The sequence below is a fragment of the Scophthalmus maximus genome, chromosome 9, assembly GCF_022379125.1.
Source record: "Scophthalmus maximus strain ysfricsl-2021 chromosome 9, ASM2237912v1, whole genome shotgun sequence".
Lineage (NCBI taxonomy): Eukaryota > Metazoa > Chordata > Actinopteri > Pleuronectiformes > Scophthalmidae > Scophthalmus > Scophthalmus maximus.
In genome coordinates, this window is record NC_061523.1 from 8,906,747 (window position 1) to 8,931,978 (window position 25,232).

Genomic DNA, 25,232 nt, shown 5'->3' on the forward strand with positions numbered 1-25,232 from the left:
GAGATCATATTCTGTATATTTCTCATGTGAAATTAAAAGTCAGTAACTGAACGGAACGGATGCGTTTCTGCGTTTTAATGAGGAATAAATTCTGTGTCTGCATTGTCACGAATGGCGGGAGAAGAAACGTTCGGGGAAACAAATGCACATTTCTCCTCGAGGCAGGAGATCAATAAAGTGCCAAAGACGACCACGGGTTGAAAAGAGAAGTTGCTAAAATGACATGAGGGAGATTTTCTGAAAGGTGGTTTGTACCAATCAATAGCGGTGCTTTGTTGGTCACACAGCAGATGATCACTGAATAGGTGAAAATGGAAAAAAAACCCTTGTGCAGTATTAAAGTATAAAGTAAACAAAACAGATGTCATGGCTCAGTATGTACAGACAAAAAAACAACAACGTCAAAATAATAAGGCACATTGTGGCTCTCACTGCCTCCGTCCTCTTATTGTCCAACACCTCACATGTCTTAGGTCACTTTCCCTCAAATGGCACCTTCACAATCACACATTTCACCTCATGCAACAGTGATTCCAACACGATCCTCAGTTGCTTTTCCATCACAGCATTGTATGCTTTGCACTCACTGTGCTCTCCAGTACACTTTTCTAGTGTCTTTCTTCTAAAACACCCATAATTCTCTCTTTTCTGTTTGCCACATCTGAACCTGCGTCAACATAGACGACGGAAAGTTTCGGATACAAGTGATGTGAAGTCCTTAACTTCCTCACATTTGGAAAAGATAGTAGTGTATTCAGTGATGTGTACCTCCACCTAGTGGCTGGTTTCTTTCATTACAGTCTCTCTCTGCGCTTTGGAATGTGGATAGGAGGTTTTCCCTTAAAAGGATTGCAGGTCGAAAAAGTCCCATCGTGATATGTCAGTCCTTTTCATGATGCTGCTCTTAGGTTGCTTTCTTTGACTCCCATTCCTGTAGAAACAGAAAAGTCAGCAGATTTAGTAATAGTGTGTAATAAGGCCACCATTTCGAGAGATTCTTTATAAATACATCATATACAAAATAATATACAGATGCAAATCAAGAGGCTAAATTATTTAGGTTAAGGCTGAAGTAGACACCACATTAGGCATTATATTCTTATAATAAGAACATGGAAAGAATCCATAAATTAGACATTTGCAGATTTTTTGTGTGCATATTCACTTATTTTTAAAACCCCAAATAGCAAGTTACACAATGCAGCAGTCTACCATACTGGCTTCTTTTCATCTGTGAATTAAGGTAAATTAAAGTCTAAGTAAAGGTCCAATATATGTGGTTGGCATCTTCTAAGAAAATGCTGCATATATATTTCATTCATTTGCAAATTGCCCAGACCTGGTGTTATCATTAGGTAGGAGTAGCTGAATAAAGTGCTGTCATACATCCACGTGTAGTGACAGAATCTCATTTCATCATAGTCAATTCAATTACACTCACGCGTACAGGTGCTTGGGTGTAAATGTTCAAAGTGACTGCGCCAACATACACAAACAGATCATTTATTTATGTGTGAAAACCTGCTGTGACTATGAATCTCCTGTAGAGCGTGACAGGGAAATCTGTGAAGTGTACGAGGGGAATAACGGGGAGATCATCGTTACCTTTGCTTTCTGCATGACAGTCCCTGTGGAAGAAGCATAAACGGACAGAGGTCTCCTACGCATTTCCGCAGCACAGTTCACCGGTAAAGACTCACTGTAGATGTTCTGGCTCTTTTTGCCGGAGGCCTAAACATACAGAGAAAAATCGCAAATTAAAAAGAGATTGTGCATACAGGCAGGTGTGCATTCAAAGAAATCTTTCCACATAAAACAACAAGTATACCCCAACAGGTGGTTTAGCCTCGACTGGTGCACCCAGCGCCCCGCCTGCCTGGCTCTTCTTCAGGTTTTCCGTGACCTGAGTCAGCCGGAGCTCCAGGTCCACCCGCTCTGCCTCCTTAGCTCGACAGGCTTCCTCCAGATGGGACACGCGCTTGTTCAGGGAGGACTTCCTCTTATCTGCTCCACAGAAACACAAAATAACGTATATTTACTCGAGTGCTGTACTTAATCCAAATCTGATTTGGGGATACTCGAATTCATTTACTTATAGTTTTAACTTATGCTTGTACTCCACTGCAATGCAAATACAACTTTTGTAGTTTTAACTCCACAACATCTACACTTGGTAATTTTTTAGAAGAACATCTGTGGAACAATCCTGTTGATGTTGTTATTATTAGTTTTTTTCCTATTTGCTGCTAAGATAAGATAAGATTAGTCCCACAACAGGGGGATATGCCGTGTTACAGCAGCAAAGGAGATATTAACTTAGAAATGCAATAAATAAGAAAAGATGCAATAGAAAAACAAGGAATTATGAAAAATAGAAATAACATATATACAGTGTACCAGGATAGCACATGAACCATTGAAATTGCAACTTTTTTATATCACTTAATCTTTTATTGTTATATCACAACACAACGACCATCTTTGCACTGTTCTCTGTATATACAGTAATATTTCTATCTTATCTCATTTACCTTAGATCCTGTTTTCTGTACTTATTCATTTTTTTTCCATTAAATTTTCTGTGCTGCTGTGTCAAATTTGAATTTCCTCTACGGGCATTAATAAAGGTACATCTCTTCTTGTGATTCTGGTCTAGAAAATACAGTGAAAAGTGCTTCCCACGTCCCACAGTAACTTCTTTAAATTTAGTAAAGTAATAAAGTTTTGTCCAGGCAACTGTCTAAATCTCACCATCACGTGATACAAGAAAAGTATCCAACACTTACAACTGAGACACTGGAATCAGAAAATGTTTAGCATTTTTGAATGAAAAATACGATGAATAGATGATCAAAAGCTATCTGAAAAGGAGTATGCGCATGAGCATACTGTCTGAAACTAAATGAAATTAATTTGATTTAGAAGGAATTTTCATAGCCATTTTGTTTTAATTACAACAATTAAGAGGGTTTATTTAGCCCTGTAGGGAAATCCTCCGCTCACATGACCCTCTAATAATGGAGGTCAAGGTCAGATACAGAGCCAAGATGTCTGCATAGGATATTCAAGCCTTCTGTTCAGACTTTCTAAAATACAAGACAATCCAGCTGTTTTAATATAGCATCCTCACACATTTACAAAAGACATCAGGTTCAGGTTCAGTTTCATTTTCTTGATTCTGGAAAGTGGAACCGCATAGTTTGTGCAGCATCTGTTTTGCGTCACTTCTTACCAGAGGCCGTCTTTAACTCTTCCTTCAGCTCCCTCTTCTCCTGTCTGAGGGTCACCAGTGCATTTCGGATCCCATCTCTCTCCCTCTCTAGCTCCTCTTTTTCTTTCAGGTAACGCCTGGCATCCTCCTCCGCTCGTGTTTTCCCATACTTCCCATACTGGTTGGCATCTGGGTCGGAGCAAAGGTGAGAGGTCAGACGTGCAGGGGTTGTGGGAAGAAGACGAAGCGTCTCACAGCGTTCGGTCTGCTCCTCCTTTTTGATAATGTCACACTCTTCACCTGATGAGGGGTGACACAACCTCTACAATCATACAAAACTGAAGCACACTAATTTGCCCTTTATCATAACTCAAGAATGCTTCTGGGAGAACTCGGATATGATGCAAAAATAAAGACAAACACATGCACACACTCCTGCAGAGTAAGGAGGGAAGACAGCGGATCTAATGCGAGTGTCCAATAAATCTCAGGTAACATCCTGAAGCTTTCAGCCCTGGAGAGCTTTGACTCTTTGATGTGTCAGGACGTCCCAGTGAACCCTGTGAAGCAGCACTGAGAAGAGCACTGAGCTATCCGACCACACCGATATCACTTTTCTAAACCCTGGACAGTCAACCCCTTCATTTGTAAAGTCAGAGTCCAGCTGACACAGTGGAGCAAATGGGAGAGGAGAGAGAAATGGGAAAAGATCACAGATGGAAACCGAGAAGAGGATTGAGAGGAGGAGAAAAGGGGAATATTGAGCCCGATGAGGGGCTCAGATTTTATGACTGTCAGTGAATTGGCACACCACTGAAATGACTGTATAAATAGTATAAGCTTGCACAAAACTAGAGCTTTGGAATCTATGACTGCTGTGTGGCTATACTATACTGAAATGGGCCATTTGCAGAACCAGTTGTTTCCCTTGAAGGGGCAGCATGGCAGCCGGCTGCTATCCTTGTTATTTATGTAATTATTTTTGAGAGATATAGATGACTTAAAGCAAACCAGGGCGCAAAACTGAAAAGTCAAGGAGAGAAGCTTCTAATAAAGATTAAGTTGAACTGAACATGCATATTAGTGGCCTGGTGACAGTAGTGATAAAAAAAAAAATGCCATGTAGCAGCACATGTAATTGTTTGAAAAACTGAAAAGATTTCCAGCTGCAAGTATCCTAATTTCACATTACAAATATAATACAAATTAAGCTTTACAATTTGCTTAATTTACTCGAGACTTTGTCACAACAATTGGTCCTACATACATTCATAAAACCAGAAAAACACTATCCACTGTGCCCTGCCTTCCTTCATTTGTGACAGCCATATTCTGTTGTCTCTTTTTATATTCATATAACATAATTGCCTCAAAAACTTCCTGCATGACTAAGCCATCTACTAGTACAGTAGTAATAAGATTCTTTTAACCACACATGCACGCTGCAGTCAGCTCGTATAAATCCCTAGAATTAATACCACCCTCTGTAAATAAGCTCACCAACTTTCTCTGGCACACTAATGTGTTTCTCACAATAACTCTAATTATTGAAATGCTAACACTAGTTAGTTGAAAAGGAATAAGAGGCCCCCCGCCATCACATTAGTAACATATCACCTCAATAAGTTATCGACCTGTACATTTGTCCATATTCTGTATATTCTGTATATTATCTGTTACTTAGCATAGCATGTTCACTGCACCTTAATCTGTATATTATAGTCTGTAGAATACACTTATACTTATATTTATAGTATTTATTTATATTTATAGCATCCCATTAATCCTATCTGTAAATTCTGTAATTACTTTTGTACATAGCACAGACTCTTGCACTATCTGCTTATTGCACTTCTGGTGAGATGCCAAACCTCATTTCGTTACTCTATACTTGTATATGTGTAATGACAATAAAGTTGAATCTCATCTCTCTCATCTCATCTCATCACATTAGATGTTTGCATTCAGTGAGTATAAATCAATCAGTATGGTTCATAAGGCCTTTGCGAAGGAGACCACTGGAAGTGCAGCAATGTCACTTTGGAAAACCAACCAATCACACTTACTTGAGCCAGTTCGCTTGAGGGAAACTGATGGTTTAGTTCTGTCCGAGTCGCTGCTGGAGAAACTTGAGCGCCACTTCCCTTGATTCCCAGACTGCGGCCTGTGGTCCTCCCCTGACTGGGTGGAGTAGAGAGGGGGTGGGAGGACATGATAGATGTGGGAAGGATGAAAAAAGGATGAGGAGAGAGGGGAAAAGAGAAGACAGGGCAATAAACTCATCTTCAGATTTATTGTTTTAAGACCTCTGAGGTGTGTATGTTTGTGTCTGTAGGTGGTGAGGGGGGCGAGTGTTTAAGTGCATGTCAGTGGGGTTAAGGAAGAGGTTTACAGGCTGTTAAAGTGCCCTGACCTCTTGCTTTCCTGTCACCCGTTTGATTGCTTTTTTGGGGGTCTTTTTCCCTCTCTCATGCCCACGGAGTAATTATTCTCTGGCCAACAAAAAAAGCCGTCATTGATAGGCATGTAACAGAGCACTGTCTGTCCGTTTGGGTGACTGATATGGCGTGTCATATTCAGACAGTGACGGTCGGCGACAGCTGCGCACACACACACACACACACACACACACACACACACAGACACACAGCTTCTAATCTTGTCATTTCAAAGTAAAGTATTGTAAAAAAAAAAAAAAAAAAAAAGATTTAACTATACACGTCAGAGCACATGCGTCCCACCTGCGTATTCTCATTAGGGACCTCGTCGTATGTTCTGGAGTCGGTAGAGGCACTGCTGGAGGAGGTGGCCCACCTAGGATCAGAGAGAGAGCAGAAAGGAAGTCTGAGTGAGGTCAGAGCATCACCGCTCTGGTCGGTGGCCTTGCACTGACCTCGTCCCGACACCCCAACTCCCCCCTTTCCCCCAGACAGTCTCACTCACAGGAAGGAATTACGCGCAGCGTCGCGGATATTAGCAATGGTTTCCACATCAACATAGTCGTAATGCAGCGACTCTGGGTCAGTGGTGGAGCCCGTCTCTGCCAAGAGGACACCCAGCCACCTCCCAAGTTCCTCTGAGCTGCTTGCCTGGAAGAAGACAGGACAAATCCTTTTTGATATTCCTGATGTATAAACATCTAACATTACAGGTGGAAAAACTGTGTGTGTTTTTTTTGGCCACGTGGGTGAAGGGAAACAAGATGTACACACAACATTATTAGCAAGTAGTTAGCTGTTTGCACCCCCAGCAGACACAGAGCAACAATATCGTTCATTTGAAGTTGTGTTTTTCTGGCCACTAAATGAATGCGACTAAAACATTTACTCTTCTTTTAGCTTTGATTTTGTTCTCCACCAACTCCGACACCAGCTCCATTAAGATCACCAGCTTGTTAGTTATGGTTTCTGTCTGCTGTTTGGTGTTGGACAGGTTGCTCAATGTGAGGAAAGTTTGAGCCATAAAAATAAAAATAAAAAATGAGCTGAAAGGTGATAAAATGCTCCGTAAAGTCTGTGTTCGTCACTATGGGATGCCCTAATCATATCAGACACGGTCCTTAAGACCTTTGTCAGGGTTAGGCTAAACAACATTGCTCATTGTAGCTTTAAGGAAAGAAACCATCAAAAAATATTCTACCTCCACAGCAGCCACCTCTGTGCTGTTGCGAAGGATTCGGAACGCAAATGGGTGTTTGGGCCCAAGCCCCGGCAACACCTCACAGCAGTGCAGGGGGAGGGAAGGCAGCGAGGTCCGGGAGTCTCCTCTGTCATGGTAGAAGTAAAGAAAGCCTCGGCACACACAGCACCACTGCTCCCGCCACACCTGGTTCACCAGCACCGACAGGTAGCCTGTGTTGCGAGGAGGGGAAGTGAAATAAGGCGTCTGCACACCTGGGAGACCGATCAAGCGACGCGGGGCAGGGTCTGACCTTGTCGAGGGTCGCCGAAGGACGTCCGGGGATCACCTGGCCGAGGGGGCTTCTTCTTGGAGAAGCTGATGATGCGTGTGATTTTACGGCCTGCAGCGAGAGCCCCTCGTCTCACCTTGCCTACAGGAAACATGGAAAGGATTCCACAGTTGCTTTCTGTCCAAATTCATCTTAGGCATGTGGAAATTCTAATTCAGTTGAGATACGTAGGAGCCATCCCATAAAATGCATTTCACTACACTATGGACCAGTTAGAATAGAAAATAAACACCATCTTAACTCAAGGTACACATACTAGCCTTTCTCCCCGGGCCATCAACTGTATCTCGTGGTCTTCAGCAGGAGATGCTCTGTTTTCAGGGAGATGCTCCACGGAGCGCTCACTTTTATTGAGCTATGCTGTGACCTAATGCTGCGTTTATCTTTCTGACTTGTGAACAGCCTTCACGTAAACATCCATGTTGTAATTACGACTGGGGAAGTCAGATGATTCGGAAAGCGCTCATAAATCTGACTTGGCACTTAGAGACGTGGCTGAAATCCAAATAAATGCGGATTCCTGATGTCAGCCAGAGCTCTCTCGTCGAGAAAATTAAACCCAGATTGTTATATATTATCAATTCTTTTTTATTACCCCTTGTAAACATTAACACTCTCCCATCGCCCCCAGCCATTTGGCACAATTTGAATGCAACGGTATGGAAATTGAAGTCGCCTGAAGACACATGAGCAAACTCTATCTGCTGATGAAGACCGCGAGAGATGCAGTTGGGGCGGGGGCCCTGTGTTCATTTCTAAGTTTGTCGTAAACTTGAGGATGCGTGTCTCACCGTTCTCTCTGCAGTTGTCGCCAGCCGACACACCCACACTGTCTGAATCCGATGTGTTCCTCTCTGCAGATAACCTCTGAGGAGAAGGGGAACAGAAACACAGGTTGAGACTCACAACAGCGGAGTCCGGCAGCATCTGTCTGTTTGCTCGGAGCTAAATCACCGTCTCCGAGACAAGCTGGCATATACGTATCCACCTCTGGATTCTTTTCTTCCTTCTCTTACACAAACACATGGCATAAGGAGACAAACATCGCCTGCCTCCTCTCCTATCAATTCTACGGAGGCTCCCCTCTCCTCAGTCTGTGCTTTGAAGTCGGAAGCCTTTCTGCAGTTTATGTTACGACAGGTAGATCTGCCCGTTCCGACACTGACTCACTCGCACGCCTATCATTTCCGACTTCGCACCCAATTTGCACTACAATTCTCCTCCTTGTTTCTGCGAACCACAGCTATCACCGCGCTCTGTGTCAAACCAAACAGTTGCTTCAGAAAAATTGACGGTGACAGCACAATTGCTGCCTGCGACAGACTTTTCCTCACCTCGGCTGTGAAGATGAATTATTGTCTTGAGGATGATTAAAAAAAAAACAGCAGGATCGTGCACACACGGGCACAAACCGTCCTCCCCACTTACCTTGTCGAGTTCAGTTCTTCGCGGACTGACGGGGGACGCGGATTCCTCAGGCCCTGTGCCCTGACCGCACACCTCCCTAACAACCTGTGGGGATATTTTTTATGTCAATCTCCGTTTTACAGTAAATTCCTTTCTAGGTCTGCCAAACCCACTTCCAGTGATTGTCAGCATGACTGCCGGCTGTGTAACCACTCTGTGTGACTGCACACATGTGTATCTATGCTGGAATTCAGCGCAGAGTGCCGCTTACTCTCAGCCATCTGTGGGCCTGTTCCTTGCTTTGCACCGCCAGCACCAGTGCATCGCCGTTAGGCAAAGTGAACCGGAGCTCGTGGTGCTTCCTCCTGCTGTCTTTGGGCGCATAGACCACGGTGCACTGGGGCAGCGGCAGGTCCACATAGGGGCATGTGTCCTTGGAGCTCTTATAGCACTGCAGCAAGGGGGACATATTGGACACTGTGGGTTAAAAGGAGCAGATGTGAAGAGCTTTTATCCTGTAGTGAGTGTGCCCATTCTCACCTGTAGCCGGTTCTCCCGTATGACTGTGAGCTGTTTGGCCCACTGGCCGAAGCGTTTCTTGCGCAGCAGGAAGGCACAGATGCGACAGTCTCTCGCAGGAGGCATGGAGCTCTCGTCCGAGGGCCACTGATGAGTGAGTCGGACGCCGGGGCTCCTCTCTTCTTCATCCTCCTCGTAAGACTCGTAGGAGCTGCTCAGGGCGTCCGAATCGTTGTCTGGGAGAGAGGCGACAGAGAGCATCAAGTGCGCTGTAAAAGGCTGTTTCAAACGGTGATGTGGTTATTCTTAGGATTAGCTCACTCACAAGAGTTTTTACGGTGTGAATTTATGCAGGTAGTGGGGTAGTTGTTTTCGGCATCTTCATACCCATCTTCTATAGAATTGGGAGGGCTGGACCTGGCTGGAAATGGGGAAATAAATAAATAAATCGAGAATTAGAGAATCATGAAGGTTTCATCATGCAGTTTTATGTAATGTGTACTTTATTTTATGTAACTTAAGTGCTGAACGTTGACTTTGAGGTTTTTACAGCAAAAGAGGACACTATTTGCTTCTGACCTCGTGTGATGATGTACTCCGGCAACTTGCCAGGACTGAGAGGCACCGCCTCCTCGTAGTACTCCTCGGGAGGAGGCGTTGTGGGCAGCGGGGGAGGAGAGTCGGCAGAGTGCGGGGCCGGGGAGTCTGCACCGCTCTGCCAGAGGAGACACACAAACACAGGGCTCAAATTTCCTCCATGAAAGATTATTTTTTCACACCCAAAGAACTCCATCATCGAAGAGATAAAAAAAAATGTGTAAGCCTCAAAATTGGATCTATGAATTAGACACGTGGAGTCGGGGCGGATCACTGCGTCTTAACTCCGTGTGATCAGTAGCCTGCAGCGTGATGAGCGTGCGTGTGCAGGGGAATCCCCCACAACGATGAACACACTGCCTGGTTTCCTATGCTTTTCCTCCATAAGTCATTTAGAGGTGTACTAACCCTGTGCAAATTTTGGATTTGGATTTGAGTGCGGAAAAGATGGACATAAAATAATACACATGCCACGCACTGGGCGTCATCGCACTTCCAGGATCTAAAGCCAATATGTCATTAGTAATTGATATTTATGGAAAGGGATGGGGAGTGTGTGTTTGCAACTTGCCTGTATTAAAGTGTCGGTCTGGGTGTCCTTGTCTTCTTTGATATCGTCTGTAACGTCCTTCAGGTCTCCAAGCTCGCAGTCTATAAACGACAGCAACATACATTTACACTCACACCTTTTTCTCTTTTTTTTTTACTAAGACAGCGTGGTCAGCGCATGCTCACTGTGTTTGCACTAAAAACTCACCAAACGTCTCAAAGAGGGACTCCACGAAGCTGGTGCCATTCCTGTAAACTGCTGAGTTCATGTAGATGTAGTCTGTCCCTGGCACTGACAGAGAGGAAGAGGAAAACATGAATGAACTTCCTGCGTGGTGGGAGAGTGATGATAGTTGGGAATCCGAGTGAATGGAAACTGGTTCATTTGAGAAGATTGCACATACTATATGGATATGAACACAATGTACATATCCACCCAGCCCCTTTTTTCATCCATTCTTTAACTTGTTAGTTTGGGTTTCTATTTTGTATTGTACTTGTTCCGAGCTGATTGTCTATTTATATGCAAGAACTGAGAGCAATGGAAACCAGGAGTCAAATTCTTTGTACTGCATTTGTTCAAAAACTTGATGAATGAAGCCAATTCTGATTCTGCTGCCGTTTAGAAAAATAAATAGAAATTAATAAACGTAATTTGCTAAAAGATATACTTCAGTCTGTTGTCATCGTGTGAAACTCAAAAGAATGAAACACACTCAACATTCCCCAATATGAACATCTGGCGGATTAACTGTAATAAGTCACTTCCTGTGTCTCCGCTCGTCTCTCTGACCTGCTGGCTGGATCTGCTGCAGGAGGTTCCACACTGAGGTCTTCTTCTCCTGGGTGGAGGAGCTGAGGTTCTCCTGGTCCAGCATCTGCAGCAGAGCTCCCAGCTCATTCACCAACACCTCCATCGCTGGACGGGGGGGGGCACAAATTCAGTATATCAGCAGAGAGAGCAAAGGTCAGGCAGACCCCAGTCGTACGTCAAGGAGGCTGATTCTGCTCGGCATCCCCCGTGTCCTTCTTTCGTTTTCTGTCACAGGTTGTCAATATCAATCTGCCACCTTGCGGCCGTCTGCCTCCTCTCCTCTCCTGTTTGTTACTAGCCAGACTAAACAACGACACAAGAGCGGAGTGACGGGACACACGTTTGCTACTGGCTCATTTAGCCGGAGGAAAAGTGGAATCAAAGCTGCCAAAAACGAAAAATCTGACACAGCACACGAAGAGAACACCGTGCGTAAATCCGTTCAGCAGCAGCTCTGACGTGTGGCCGGCTCTAACACAGATGGGCACAAACCCAAGCCACTCTCAGTGCTGAGAGTGTAAATGAAAAAGTGCTGCAAAGACTGTGAAAACACTGGCAGAAACACGGGATTATGACCAGACTTACAAAGTGCAGAGCAAACCAGCGAGCAGAGTTTGAATTCACAGGGACGTGATCTTTACCAAACAGTTAAACTTGGTGGACTCACAAAAGCAAGAGCTGACTCAGACCCCCAGGCCTCCAGCAAATCCTTCACATCATGTGTTGATCTGTGAGGTGGGATTGGTCCACTCCCTGTTTTCAGAACAGAACCTAAATAAACCGTCTCCCTCTGACAGCTGTGGGACACGCTGAGAGCAGATCCACAACCTGCTGCTGGTGTGTGTCTGAATTCCTCCTTTATCGGATTTCAGGGCGGACACAAGCGAGCGCCAGCAGACCGTCGTCCCCAAGCCGTCCCCTTCTCCCTCCATTAACTTCATGGCAACTTTTGTATCCTCTTTGTTGCATCCACACATGCACATTTCCGTGTCTAAGCCCCCCGAGCCAATTTTCACAGTTGAACCACAATGGACCCACTGACCCATGCATCTTCCCGGAGTCAACCATGGGACAGCCACTGAGTCAGAAAAAACTCTTTTGTGTGGTGGGCGGTCGTATGGAAACAAGGCCTTGTAACAGCACACAAACACCAGTGCATGCACACGTACACATGCAAAATGAAAAAAATCTCTAGGATTGTTAGGCTTATATGTTGTGTATTTAGTGAGGTGTGTCAAAAGTGAACATTGGTTTACCTTTTAGAAAAGATACTTGAGCCTTAAGTGTGTGTGTGAGTGTGTGTGTGTGTGTGTGTGTGTGTGTGTGTGTGTGTGTGTGTGTGTGTGTGTGTGTGTGTGTGTCTGTGTTTGGAGCATATTAATGAGTTTCGGCACAATGTTGGACTGTTAGGTGAACGACTCTGTTAGTGACCTTGTCTTGGTATATGTCCACGTTGTGTGCTCCACGTTTCCCACTGCTCCCACTCCTTGAAGACAGACATACTTTCCTTAGGTGGGTCTTCCTATGGGCCCACACAGTGCCCCGCTAATGCTCCGGTCAACGGCAGCAGTAGGTGTGTTTGCCTGTGCAACCACTTAGTCTTCTTCACCAGTGCAGCTTCCTTCCATTGTGACAAAACAATTTGCTCACACCCGAGAAGTGGGCATGAGGGGTAAATTCATGTCTGCGGCCTGGACGGTCTCCTCGTTTAAGGTCCGCCTCACGCAGCAATAAGGCAATGAGGAAGTGGAGTTCGGGGGAAGGAAAGGAAACTCATGAGAGCGGGATGTCTTGGCCAAGTGAATGCCGTCCCTCTGCCAGAGGTTTCAGCTGTTTAGATTCTGGCCCTAGTGCACCACTGGGCTTCCCCTAACCTAGTGGAGGAACCTTTTCCACAGCATGACTCATTCACTGTGGAGAAAAACACCGCTCAGCACTAAGTCAAATATTGTGCAGAAATCGAGGCCGTGCTTTCGAGGAGTCAGCGGGAAGTAGGACAAAACACTGATCCTTTCACTTGGACTGCAGTTCCAAAAAGGGGATTATCTGTAGTTTGACGTTTACTGTGCTCAAATGAGCGGAGAATTACTTTGCAGTATTTGGCATGTGCGGCACATAAGACCGCCCTTAAGTCACCAGTCATGCCTTTATGATCAACACTACTCTACTCACATGGGCTCTCACACAACTAAAACAGCACATGATCCTTTAAATCTCTGCTGCAACTGTTCATAGGTACTGGGTGTGTGTGTATGTGTTTGTATGTGTGTGTGTGTGTGCACGCCCGCGTACATTTCTCTCTCTGATGTCTTTAAAAGCCAGATAAAGCAGATTTTGAGCCCAGCACCTGAGGGTAACTACACACGAGCCCTCGTATGATGATAACACGACATGAAAGCAGCTTGGATAAGGTTTAATCAAAGACATACCGAGGTGAAACTGGAACATTTGCAGCCACAAGTAAAGGACAAACCATGACTTTGATCTACGCTTTGCCTACTTAAGGTTCTTTTAGGCCTCATCAAAGACATTATGAGGGGATATTCCACAGAAGAAAAAAAAAAAGTAGATCAATTCGAACACCACAAAAGATGGTTACAGGAATGTGTAAAGCTATTCAGAGCGTTGGACATTCACCTCCTCACACTTGCCCGACAATAGCTGTTACACGCCAGACACATTCCTCACCTTGTTAATTGTGCAAGACTCTGTAAAGTGCATTTGTGTGTCTGTGTGCGTAACGCGCGGACACTTTTGTGAAGCGGAGAGCAGTTTGTTTAGCAGTGGCGACTCAGAGCTTTACAAGGGCCTTACATTATCAGACCTTGTGAGGGAGTGAAGGAGATAGGGGGGAGGAGGGGGGTGGATAATGTCAGCGAGTTGAGCACCTGTGCTAACATGTCCAGCAAACGCTGATATGAAGAATAATGCATGCTGAGCTTACTTATCTTGCTATCCCCCCACACACATCACACAAACACTTGCCCTAGTATGCTGAAAGTGACAAAATCCACTCGTCCTGTAGCAAATCAACTTCACAACATTGTTGCAGTCCAGAAAGACCCTATGGAGGCTTAAAGACATTTCAGTGCTGCGTTATTGACTCCGTGTGGTGGCAAACAGTTGCTGTCTCCACAATTACTGCCATTCTTGGTATTTCATCAAACCTGACATGATGCTGATGATGAGGTAACCGTCGCCCGACGTCTCAATCCCATGTTGACATTCCCCCTTTACAGCTCAGAGGCTTCTCGGTCTTCACATTGTTCAGCACAATTCCAGAAGTCCCTGCAACTTCCATCAGCCGGAGCTGCCAACTGATCTGATGAGCTACAAAAACGTTCTTTCAACACTTACCCTCAACGGCAGTGGATGACAGTCCCACCATTTTCCAAGCTTACGGAGGAGAATTCCTCATTCATACACGAGCAGAAGGAGATGTTCGAGAATCAAAGCCTCCGTGTGTGTGTGTGTGTGTCCCGTTAAGTCTTGGTATCGTAGTTGAGCTGCCTACTGCTTCATACACACTCCCCTCACCTCTCTCTACCTCCCTCTGATCTGTTATCTCCCTCCACCCCCTCCCACACTGTCTCCCCTCCTCTCTTTTCTTTTGGGGGGTAGGGAGGTGGTGGTGCTGTGGGGTGTGTGTGTGTGTGTGTGTGTGTGTGTAGCCCTATTGAACCCCCCTCCGCTGTAATCCCAGGGATCGTATAGCACCTGGGAAAGGCTTGCTGTGTAAACACACACACGTCGACTAATAGCTAACTTCTTTATTCTTTCACATTCCTTCCCTCAGTGCACATTATTAACATTTAACTAGCCGCACACACCCACTGACACATCACGTACAGTGCAGCATTGTTAGAGCATCTCTATCACTGGAATTATTTACTGGTGACTGCATCAGGGAAATGGTTCCAAGGACGCTGCAGTTGATAAATTCACCATATTGAATGCGTTGGAAATACAAAGTGAACAACACAGGAGGCTGTGGAGTGAAGGCAGAGGCAAGTCGAGACTTCACAGAGTTCCACGTGGATGAATTGTTGCCTTGAGGCCGACTCCTGTGTCCCGGCACGATGCGACATGCTGCCTTCAATCACACTGGCAGTAGCGTTGCACAAACAAACCCTCGAGCGCACATACTGTATAGGAAAATTCATAGCCGTATGCACAACAGTGAAGACAAACACACACACACACACACACACACACACACACACTGACTAAACACACTGCTTCTCCGAGGTGTGGGCTTCTAGTTGCAGAATGAAAACAGTGTCAGCTGAGCAGTAGCCCGACCGGGTGCACGAGGAGTATGACAGTATTTACTGTTCACACACAGGAAGGTGAGGAGGGGACAGAACAGAAATGAATGTTAAATGTAATGATCTCCATCATTTGTACAAACACAATTTCCCCATGCTTCTATATATCAACGATTGATATGACTCAACACAAAAGTCATTTTGTTGCTAGATTATCACAGCCTGATATATACACATGTGTGTATCGCCAATGTAAAGTATATCTTCTGGTGCACATGGTGATACATGTTAAATACATGTTTATCCACAGTGATAGAGATACATTTAGCCATGGTAGTAATATGGCTCCTACAACTGTATTGGTTTGAGAAATCTAAATCATCCAACTAGATGAATAAGAATTTATTAAAAGTCACCTCCAATCTCCATCCATTGTTTTCTGCCGTCCTTTATTATCATGTTACCAAACCTAATTTCGAAAACCATTCCACATTTATATTATTACTTTAAATTGAGGTTTGGAATCCTGCCCTACTGCTACTTCAACTAATTATATAAACCATCTCCAAAAACCATAAATCCACAGAAAAGAGACAACACGATCATGAGTTAAACATGCTCTTTGTCAAGAACATTGCAGGAATACCACCAGACAGTGAACGAAAATGCATGAGTCATACAGAGGATTTTAAAAATATACACTCCGGAGGATGTGAGTGAAGATGATGGGAAATTAATTTCCTAATTATGTAGACAGGAAGTCGCTCCTGTGCTGTCTAATTTCATACAGACCAGACCGTCCCTAAGGCGTACATGGTGCTTCCCGACTTTTCCAAAATCCCCTCGAACCGTGATGCCACAGACACACCCTGCCAGGTTTGGTTACAACCTGACAAACTGCTCATCACTGTGACTAAATGTGACCTTGCCAGTAAAGCTGTGAACTCACACGGGAGTGTGGACGTGCCGAGAAAGGACGCAGAGGCACACAGAGCTGTAAGACACACTTCACCTCAGGTGTTTGCTAAAACATATTTAAACTTTGCTTTCAATTTTCATACGAAAACATATGAGGGAAAAAAAAAGGTGTCTAATCAGAGGGAAATCCTCTAAGATAAAGCGACTGTGAGAACCTCAAAGAACCAAGTACCACCTGTGTCTCAGTCCACAAGAGATCAGTATCTAATGAAAACTGCTGGGTTTTCCTTGGAAGTCTCCCCTTTCTTATTGTCTTTGGACATGTTGGATATACAGCGCAGCCATTTCCCAACCTGATCCCACATGAAAGGCCGCTGCAGGTCGAAGACTTTGAGGTGTCCACAAACAGTGTGGGCGTCTCGTCGCTGAGGCCAGCTGAACAACATGACCCCGCAACTTTTCTCATCATGTTAAGCGAGTCACGGGAGAGGCTCGGTTGTTATCTTCATACTATGCAAGGGGTGTCTTAATACCAGCGTCCAACTCAGTCATCAAAGCTGGGACATGAGTCTTTAAAGAAAACAGCTGAGTCATCGCATTGAGAAACGCAGATGAGAAGAAGTCATATCTCCGGTTCAGGAACCGCGGGCGTTATCACACCCCACTGGCTGCGCTTAGATCACTGAGGTGTGTGGAGCCTGCACCCGAACAAAGGTGAGCTAAACCAGACGGCCACAGTCTTTAAATTACACCAAGAGCCGTGCCAACACCGTCGTCTCTCACCAGCCTGTGCCGCATCATGGTGAAATCCCCTCCCACGCTACTCCTCAGATTCCAGGCATTTCCCAAGGGTGACGGTTCTCCTCTCCCCAGCACAGAACATGTCGGGGCATTCACAAACTGATACCTGCGGAGCCCACGAGAGGCAAACAGAGACTGTTCCGGTTCACGGGTAAGACGATAAAAATCCGCATGACGACTGCATCTCTGACCTGACATTGAGTTTAGCTACTGCCAGTGTAGTCATCAATTCAGGCTGGATTTGAGGAGGATGAGAGGCAAGTTAAAAGTTTTAAGCAACTATTTTAATTCAATATTTTATCATACCAATGGATGGAATGACACTGCGTATTGTGTTCATGTCTAAAAAATTGACTAAATGGACTATATTTATATTGTCTTACAGGGCGAGTCACAATCACTGTCTGGCTGCCAGAGTTGAAAATATGGCAGGTTAATCAGTTAATGCTGGTTTATATACAACTTTATCCTTTATTATTGTGATGGCCAAGGAAATAGATTAAATTCCCAGGAGACGGAAGACAATGGAAGCAAATCAGGGGACCTTGTGGCAGGTGCCAAGTGTTGTCATGCCATGTCAAATATACAGAGATAAGGCTAGGAATCATCAGTGGACATTTGAAGGTCATGCTTGTTCTGATAAGCTAACAACTGAAGACCCCTAGAGACTGATCCCAGTCTCTTTGTGCATGCTGCTCACAAAACCCCTTTCCTGTTCTACATTAGTTAATGGGCCAACGGACTGCATTGGATGCCCCACATGCTCCCTATAGAGACGACTTCCTCCCTCTGCTGATGACATCACCAATCACCTCAGGCCTTCTGTTTCCTTTTCCTGTAAGCTGACCCGCTCCCACTTTTACTGTTCCGTCTCTGGTGACTCCGTTCTCAATGCAGTGTCTAGATCCTGCGCTAGATACAATTGATTGTGTCTATTTCTACAACTTTATGTCAAAGGTATGACAATACAATGGAGCTTTTTTTTCGAATGCGCCATTATTACCAACCTTTATTTAGCTACGGCAGGTAGTCCCCCTTGAGAGCGTGAATTCCTTTCTCATAGCTTTGACATGGACATTCATCATGTGGGTGGACATTTCAGACCAACATACACGAATCAACAAACCTAGCGAATTCCCCTTTGCAATGCTGGATGTTGAGCAGCAGGTGAGGGGGGCACATGAGGAAAAACTTATTTGGTTTGGAGGAGTCGTAAAGTTACACAAATGAAGGCGAGAGAAGGGGGAAAAACATGCTCTTCACACTGTTTTTATTGTGCACGCGAAGATGCTTCAGGTGATCATTAAATAAAGCACGGATCCCACACTCTATGATACTCAGTGTAGGGAGTATAATAATACACAGGAGATGATACTGTCAAGGGATATATGCTTTTAATTTCCTTTGTGGATAAAACAGGAAGCATTCGTCCTTTTTTTTTTTTACTGCAGTCCCAAATAATTGGCTGGTAGAGCGATATGTGACACTTTGGCTAATTGTTTTCCTGTTTTCTGTTATATCCAGCCTATCGTCTCAAGAGCTGATCAGTGTGCCAGTTCAGCGCTCTGATAGTATCAGGAGCTCTCCAGGGGATTTCCTTGTCTTTCCCCAATTCATAATGGGATATGCTGATTTTCCCAGAGACCCTTAAAAAAAGGTAAAACATGGACAGTTGGGTAGAGGTGGTCTAATGATGGAATAGTAGCAAATAAACTGTGAATAAAAATTAGAATGGCGCTGGCAAGGTAGCATGTGGGTTTTTCCTCAATATTGCCACAGGTCAAAGGTCAGAAGTCACAGCTGGCCACGCTGTCTGCTAGACTTCTGTTCCCTCCCTCTCATTTTTCATCTTTTGCTCTCTCATTTATTCACGTCCGGGATGGCACAGAGGGCTTGACTCAGCCTGCTGCCAGACAAAGGCCCTACAGTATCATTCTGATCCCATATCTGCCCCGAGTCTGATGAGATCACCACAATGCTATGTTCTCCCTCACAGAAAAGTATTCACACACTGAGAATGATTCTATTCTGCAAGTGGAAGTGCTGCTTTACACTGATGTTGCACAGACTAGGGTAATATACACAGAACACACATGCATGCCTGCGAACACACACACACACACACACACACACAGCCACACAAGCACAAAGGGGAAAAGGAGCTGCTTTGTCTCCATCTGGGATAATTTTTTTTTTTTGTGTTAATGAGTTTTGACCGGAGAGCACTGTCTTCAATTCTTCACTCGAAAACTAGGACACTCTTGGAATCTCTTATGGCTCTTGTCTGAATCTTATGCTCCATACACGCATGCAAATTGCTCATTTTCAAACAGTTAAAGAGGAAACTTTAAGAAGGGGAAACAATTATATGAGCAAATTCTTTTAACAAAAAAAAGAAGGTACTAACTGACTGTGTTCCATATCAATGCTGTTCTAGGTTATTGTGTAAAGGTTTCACAATTGTTAATACATCTCTTCGAAATGACCGCTGTTTATGTAGCTGCTTTACGATTAATGTAGTGTATGAGGTCAGTTTTTAAAACAGCAGGATTTGTTGAGTAAAAATAAGTCTTTTTTCAAATTTCTTTACAATAACAGACATATAATGAAAACCGATTGTGCTAAGAGAAAAGCAATGCTGCATTTCATTAATTGGAAAAGAACAAATACAAAAATGACCACCAAATTCACCTGACACAAATCCAATATGAAATGTGCATTGACAGCTGTAGAAAGTAATAAAGCATCTGTGGCAAAATTTGTTTAGGAGTCTCAATATCAACACAAAATGTTGAATTATTTGTTGGACCAATAAGCTGGCTAGATCAAGGGAGTTTCCTGCTGAGGAAAAGTCCCATTAGAAACTACATTGCATCTGAGGAGAGACTGACACAAAAGGCGAAAGAGGGATTGCAGACTATGTAAAGTCTAGGGCGCACCAGGTGTCTGTATTACATGCATTTTTAAAAATCCCCAAAAAGGACTGAACACAGGGAAGACGTTTACAGTTTTTGATATCTTTACAAACTAACTTCTTGTTGACACATGCTGAAGTGACTGTGTACCATACCATTACCATTCAGTACAATGTAATGTTTCAACATTTACTAAGATTCATCCCTAAGGCCAAAGCCGAACTAATAATTCTATACCTGTATAATTACATAAATCACATATCAGAGCTAAATTATTAGTCTTATTCTTTCCAAGATTTATTTTCTGCCAAGTTTCTCCAGTAAATTCGAACCTTCCCTCTGAATATGCTGCTTGTACAGGTACATACCTGTGTGTATATGAACCCCAGGCAGCGTCACTTTTCACCCTCTGCAACAGAAGAAAACACCACACATTGCCAACTGTCACATACACTCTATAGACCCCTGCTGTAATGTTGTGCAGCATATCTCCATGGAAACTCCACACAAACATCTGTGCAGAGATTGACCATTGTCTACACACAGTGCAAGTGCACGACCACACAAGCAAGCAAGCGAGCACACACACACACACACACACACACACACACACACACACACACACACACACACACACACACACACACACACACACACACACACACACACACACACACACACACACACACACACACACACACACACACACACACACACACACACAGATATCCTGCACCTCAGCCACATGAATCATAGTGATCTCCACATTACTGGGTTAAAGAGGGGAATTCCACTTCTTATAGGGCTGCTCCAAAATCATGCATGATTTACAGATCATAATGGGACATATAGAAATGTATCATACTGTAAGTACTCAATGAGCATCAGCAAGTCAGTGCACGCATTTCATGTCAAATAAATGTCTGGTCTCGTAGCGCAAACAAAACAATGAAACTTATAGAGCATACATAAATAAAATCCTGAGGGAATTCCCTCTATTTGCATGCTGGGCAGAGATAGTGGACAGGAGTGGCTCCACTGGAAACAGCTTTACAACAGGGAACAGGGAGCCGCAGAGGGAAACAGAGGCAGAGAGGTAAAACTAAATGAAAAAATACACATTTACATAGATATGAAACAGAAGGATGAAGCATGAAGGCTACTGTTTGCATGGCCTCACTGAACCGCATTGGAGAGTTTCTTCTAACTGTCCACAAACAGGACAGTTACACATTTTACATGGGCTAAAACCATGTCAGAAAGCCAAAGGCTGTAACATAATGGAATAGTCCTTTAAATATGTTATACAATTCAGGTTTGGAACAATTCCTTTCCACGGAAACTGCTTTTGTTACGTGAACATGCAAATTGCAGCATACATAATGAGAAATGTGGCTTAATGCACACAGTGAGGTCTCTGACCACTGGTTAGATGACGACAGCAGACTGCATTCTGATTGTGCTCATGTGACATGCTTATCTAAACCCAGTGAAAAACGCATTTTGATTCAAATGCCACCAATACAAATCCTTGTGTACTAACAAAGAAGTTGTAGTTTGTGCCAAAATGTAAATTAATTCACTTTGTAATTTAATTTGCTTGCACAGGATTTCCCTTTTTGCAACGTTGATATGCAGAGCACACCAACCATCCCAGTAGAGGAAAAGGCATATATGGAATATGGATTTCTTGAGCATTTATACTTGCATTAGCAGTATGGCTCAGTTATGCTTCATAGTAGGGTCCACAGCAGACCACTGTTTTGTCCACAAGTTCTTCCATATGCCCCGAAACATGACAATAGCCACAATTCATCACATCTGTGGGGCTACATTTACAGACAATCCCACCACTGCAATGCATCCCTACGGGGGCGGCCGCTCCCCTCTCACACCCAGCTGATGCTCCACTTCTCACTGAGGCGACGGTGGAAACAAAACCTTTATCACACTGCTGCTCCAGCTGGCTTGGAGAGCGCATATTAAAAGGCTCCCACCATTCAAGCTCATACCTGCCTCACATCAAACTTACCAAACTTGAACTCACATAACTCCACGCTGCAGGCTGTAGAGTCAAAGTAACCTTTGACACAAGTGCTGAAATAGGTAGTTGATTAATCTGTTACGAGAATATCCATGTTAAAAAAAACAGTAACCAATATCTTATATTAACAATGCATCAAATGATGGCTGGTATGAATCCAGGGTGTGACTTGCAGTGATGATCCTAACTATTAACTCACATTCTCACCAAAGCTCAACAGAGCCTTTTTAACCTCCTTCAGCTCAGTGTTTTGATCTGACAGCTTGCAGCTTTAATTAACTGTAAAGTCAGAAATTACATTTATTGTGGAGCCAAAGCATTAGCATCTTGAAAGCAAGAAACTCCTATCAGTGTTAGTGTTAGTAACAAAAAACGACATTCATCAGATGGACACGACATGACTCCAAATAAAAACTAATGTGCTACATAGCTGTCGACCAATTCAGAGGCTGCATCCTTCGGAGGAATCGATCTACTCGGTCTACAAAGTTTTGGTCTTCGTGAACTGAGCGGACAGCGAAGGCCAAACGGTAAAGAGACGGTCCAGTCGAAGGAGGCGTTCCTATTTGCGTCACTAGCTTGTCCTCTATTGGTCTTCACATGCAACCATCGGAGGATGAGGCCCCTGAATTGGGACGCAGCGCGTCTGCTAGGTGTGTGTGAGGAAACCGTTTGCTTTCATGTTCACCACATCATTTTTAATCTGTGGTGATAAAACAGTATGTCAGTGTCATTTTCACAGCTTGTTTTTCTGTCCTCAAGTGGCTCAAAAGTCTATTAATGCTGCTGTAATAACCATTTCAGACAAGAGAGTTGTAGACAGCACCAATTTGAGCTTGCCAAGAGCATTTGTTCTTTACAAATGAAATAGTCATTCTTCGCTGCCTGTTTACTCCTGCGGGGTTTACACAACACAAAGCTCAGACTGAAAGTCAGTCGAGCTAAATTCCTGTTTATCCATGTGTTTTTGTGTGTGCCAGTGTGTTGAAAGAAATGGGAGTGACAGACTAGGGTTTCTCCCAACCTGGGAAACAACTTAGATTCGTTGTGTTCACCCTAAACACACTGGTAACATACACTGACAGGCTGAGGGAGGATGGAAAAGAGGTCGATCATGGACAGGAAGGGCAGAAAATAAGTAACTAAAAATAAGTCTTTACTGTTTCCATGTAGGCGATGACTATTAAAAAAGGTACAGGAAATAAGAGAAGAGCGAAGATGAAGTACCATATGCAGTTTGTCCCATTTCCTTCCACCTCTAGTCAGTCGGGCTAAACTGTCCATAAAGTTGCTCCTTTATAATCACTATCAGATGCTTACCTGCCTGGCGGCTCGCAGCAGGTCTGTCAGCACTATGAGCAGTAACACGATACGGCAACATCATCTGAAGTGTAAGAACAGTTCAAACAACGTGGGTCAACAATAAACCGAAATCTTAACCCGAGTTGTGCCACACCTCGTCCTGTGAATGCTGTCATGTCTAACCTCACACCAAAGCCCTCGAGGGGCGTAAATGCATTTGTTTGCTTTTTACAATGTGGAAAAATGATGTGCTGTGCACATCTCCCAGAAAAAACCCCCACATGGAGCAAAAACATTTTATTGACACACTGTATTTCCAGCTTTTTCAACAAAACAAAAAACACAGTGTAGATCGCCATGGGTCTATCCGACGAGTCCTCTGCAGGTGGTGTCCAACATCAGTGATCACCATGACAACCCTAATCCCCACATATATAATCTCCAATCCAGATATTTGCAATTGCCTCGGCCCCAGCATGAGTGGGATTCACTTGCTTGGACAACAGACAAGTGCTTCCTGACTGTAAGAGTTTTGATGGAGTAAATGGACATTGTGAGCATGATGACACCGAGGCAATCTGTGCAGTTGGGGCAGAGATTGAGAGAGATACTTAAACTTCGAGGTAAACTGCAAACTCCCCAGTAAAGACCAGTGAAGCGCAGGGAGCCTGCAGCCTTGAGGACCTTGTGTGGGTCTTGATGGTTTGAAGTGACCAATTAACACAAATGTGCACAAACACCGGTAAAGCATTTTTTTTTTTTTTTTGCAGCACTGTTTCAAGATTACAAATCGGGACTTACTTTTGTGGCCGTTTGCGTCCATTCCACTGGTGAAGCTGTCAGTGTGAGGATGTTGAAATTCAGCGCAGGCCCATGAGGGAGAGTGCGTGTGTGTGTGTGTGTGTGAGTGTGTGTGTGTGTGGACAAGCTGCTGCTGATAAATTCAGTGGATACTTACGAGGTCGGGAGCTGGAGTCTGCGCCTCTGCTGGGTCCTAAAGTCCTCCCGAGATGGAAGGGAAAGGTTCGAGGTACTTTTGGTCGAAGCCCAAACGCAGCTGGAGAGACAAACTCTTAAGCACAATATCTTTTTCTTTTTTTTTTTAAATGAGTATAAAATCTGCACTGGCCGAGTATTTTCTGCAGGCATTTCTTTGACCAACGCCTAAATGTCTTCAAATGCGGCGTGATTTCATCCTGGTCTTCGGATCCGGTCCCCTCCTGCAATCGTCCCTCTGGCTCCATCATCCTTTGGAAACAGGTCCTTCATCACTCAGTGGGTCAGTCTTTTTTCCCTAGGCCACTCCGCTGGACCCTCCTTTACTTTTTTTGTCGTCTTTAGATATGAGCAGTCCGTTCTTCTGTACATCATCTAATGTGTTCACCTGTTTGTGTGTCCACCTCATTGGAGTTCATCTTTCTCTTCTTCCTCTCCGGTGACCCAGTTTCCTCACTTCTGGACCTTTTCCTCCTTCGATCAGCTTCGACCGAGCTGGTTGAATCCTCACCTGGAGGCTCTTCGGATCTTCGAAGTAACTCTAAGAAGTGACAAATATGGGGTTATAATGCAAATACAGTTAAGTAGAGGAATGTCTCTATTCCCTAAATAAACACTACTGAAATATATCCTCATATGGGGTGGATTTTGGGTGTACCCTTCCTGCTTTGTCAGTGTTATAGTGGCAAGTTATCACACTGATAAAGCTTCACAGTAATAAAACAAAAACAATCTCTTAAGGAAATCCATAAATTATTTTTGCTGGTTCACAAGATCTTCCAAATTACTCTCACAGCAAAAGGCAGATTAACACATTTCACAAAACTACCCATAGATCAGTAGTTTGTACAAGACATGACTAACTTAGATGGAGAGACAGGAATCAAAGATGTGCTTAGCAGTTAGTGTGTCTCCCCCATT

At 44.1% G+C, this 25,232-nt stretch overlaps 1 protein-coding gene across 8 annotated transcripts; it reads right to left on the bottom strand.

Moving 5' to 3' along the window:
- Positions 1-60: 60 nt before the first annotated feature.
- On the bottom strand, positions 61-24,251 carry afap1l1a (actin filament associated protein 1-like 1a). Of its 8 annotated transcripts, XM_035650302.2 has the most exons (21): positions 24,117-24,151; positions 23,334-23,397; positions 20,338-20,378; positions 11,047-11,172; positions 10,462-10,545; positions 10,276-10,355; positions 9,687-9,822; positions 9,433-9,528; positions 9,129-9,343; positions 8,860-9,039; positions 8,610-8,693; positions 7,973-8,048; positions 7,143-7,262; positions 6,851-7,062; positions 6,155-6,300; positions 5,953-6,025; positions 5,278-5,392; positions 3,233-3,511; positions 1,829-2,004; positions 1,606-1,731; positions 61-931 (listed from the first exon to the last, which is right to left on the bottom strand). In XM_035650302.2, the coding sequence occupies exons 4-21, from the start codon at positions 11,168-11,170 to the stop codon at positions 905-907; spliced, it is 2,349 nt and encodes a 782-aa protein (XP_035506195.2). In that variant the 5' UTR covers positions 11,171-11,172; positions 20,338-20,378; positions 23,334-23,397; positions 24,117-24,151; the 3' UTR covers positions 61-904. The 8 variants fall into 8 exon arrangements, with proteins under 8 accessions (XP_035506195.2, XP_035506190.2, XP_035506197.2 ...); XM_035650297.2 differs by lacking the exon at positions 20,338-20,378 and having other exon boundaries at positions 24,117-24,251; XM_035650304.2 differs by lacking the exon at positions 20,338-20,378 and having other exon boundaries at positions 3,233-3,400; positions 24,117-24,248.
- Positions 24,252-25,232: the final 981 nt, after the last annotated feature.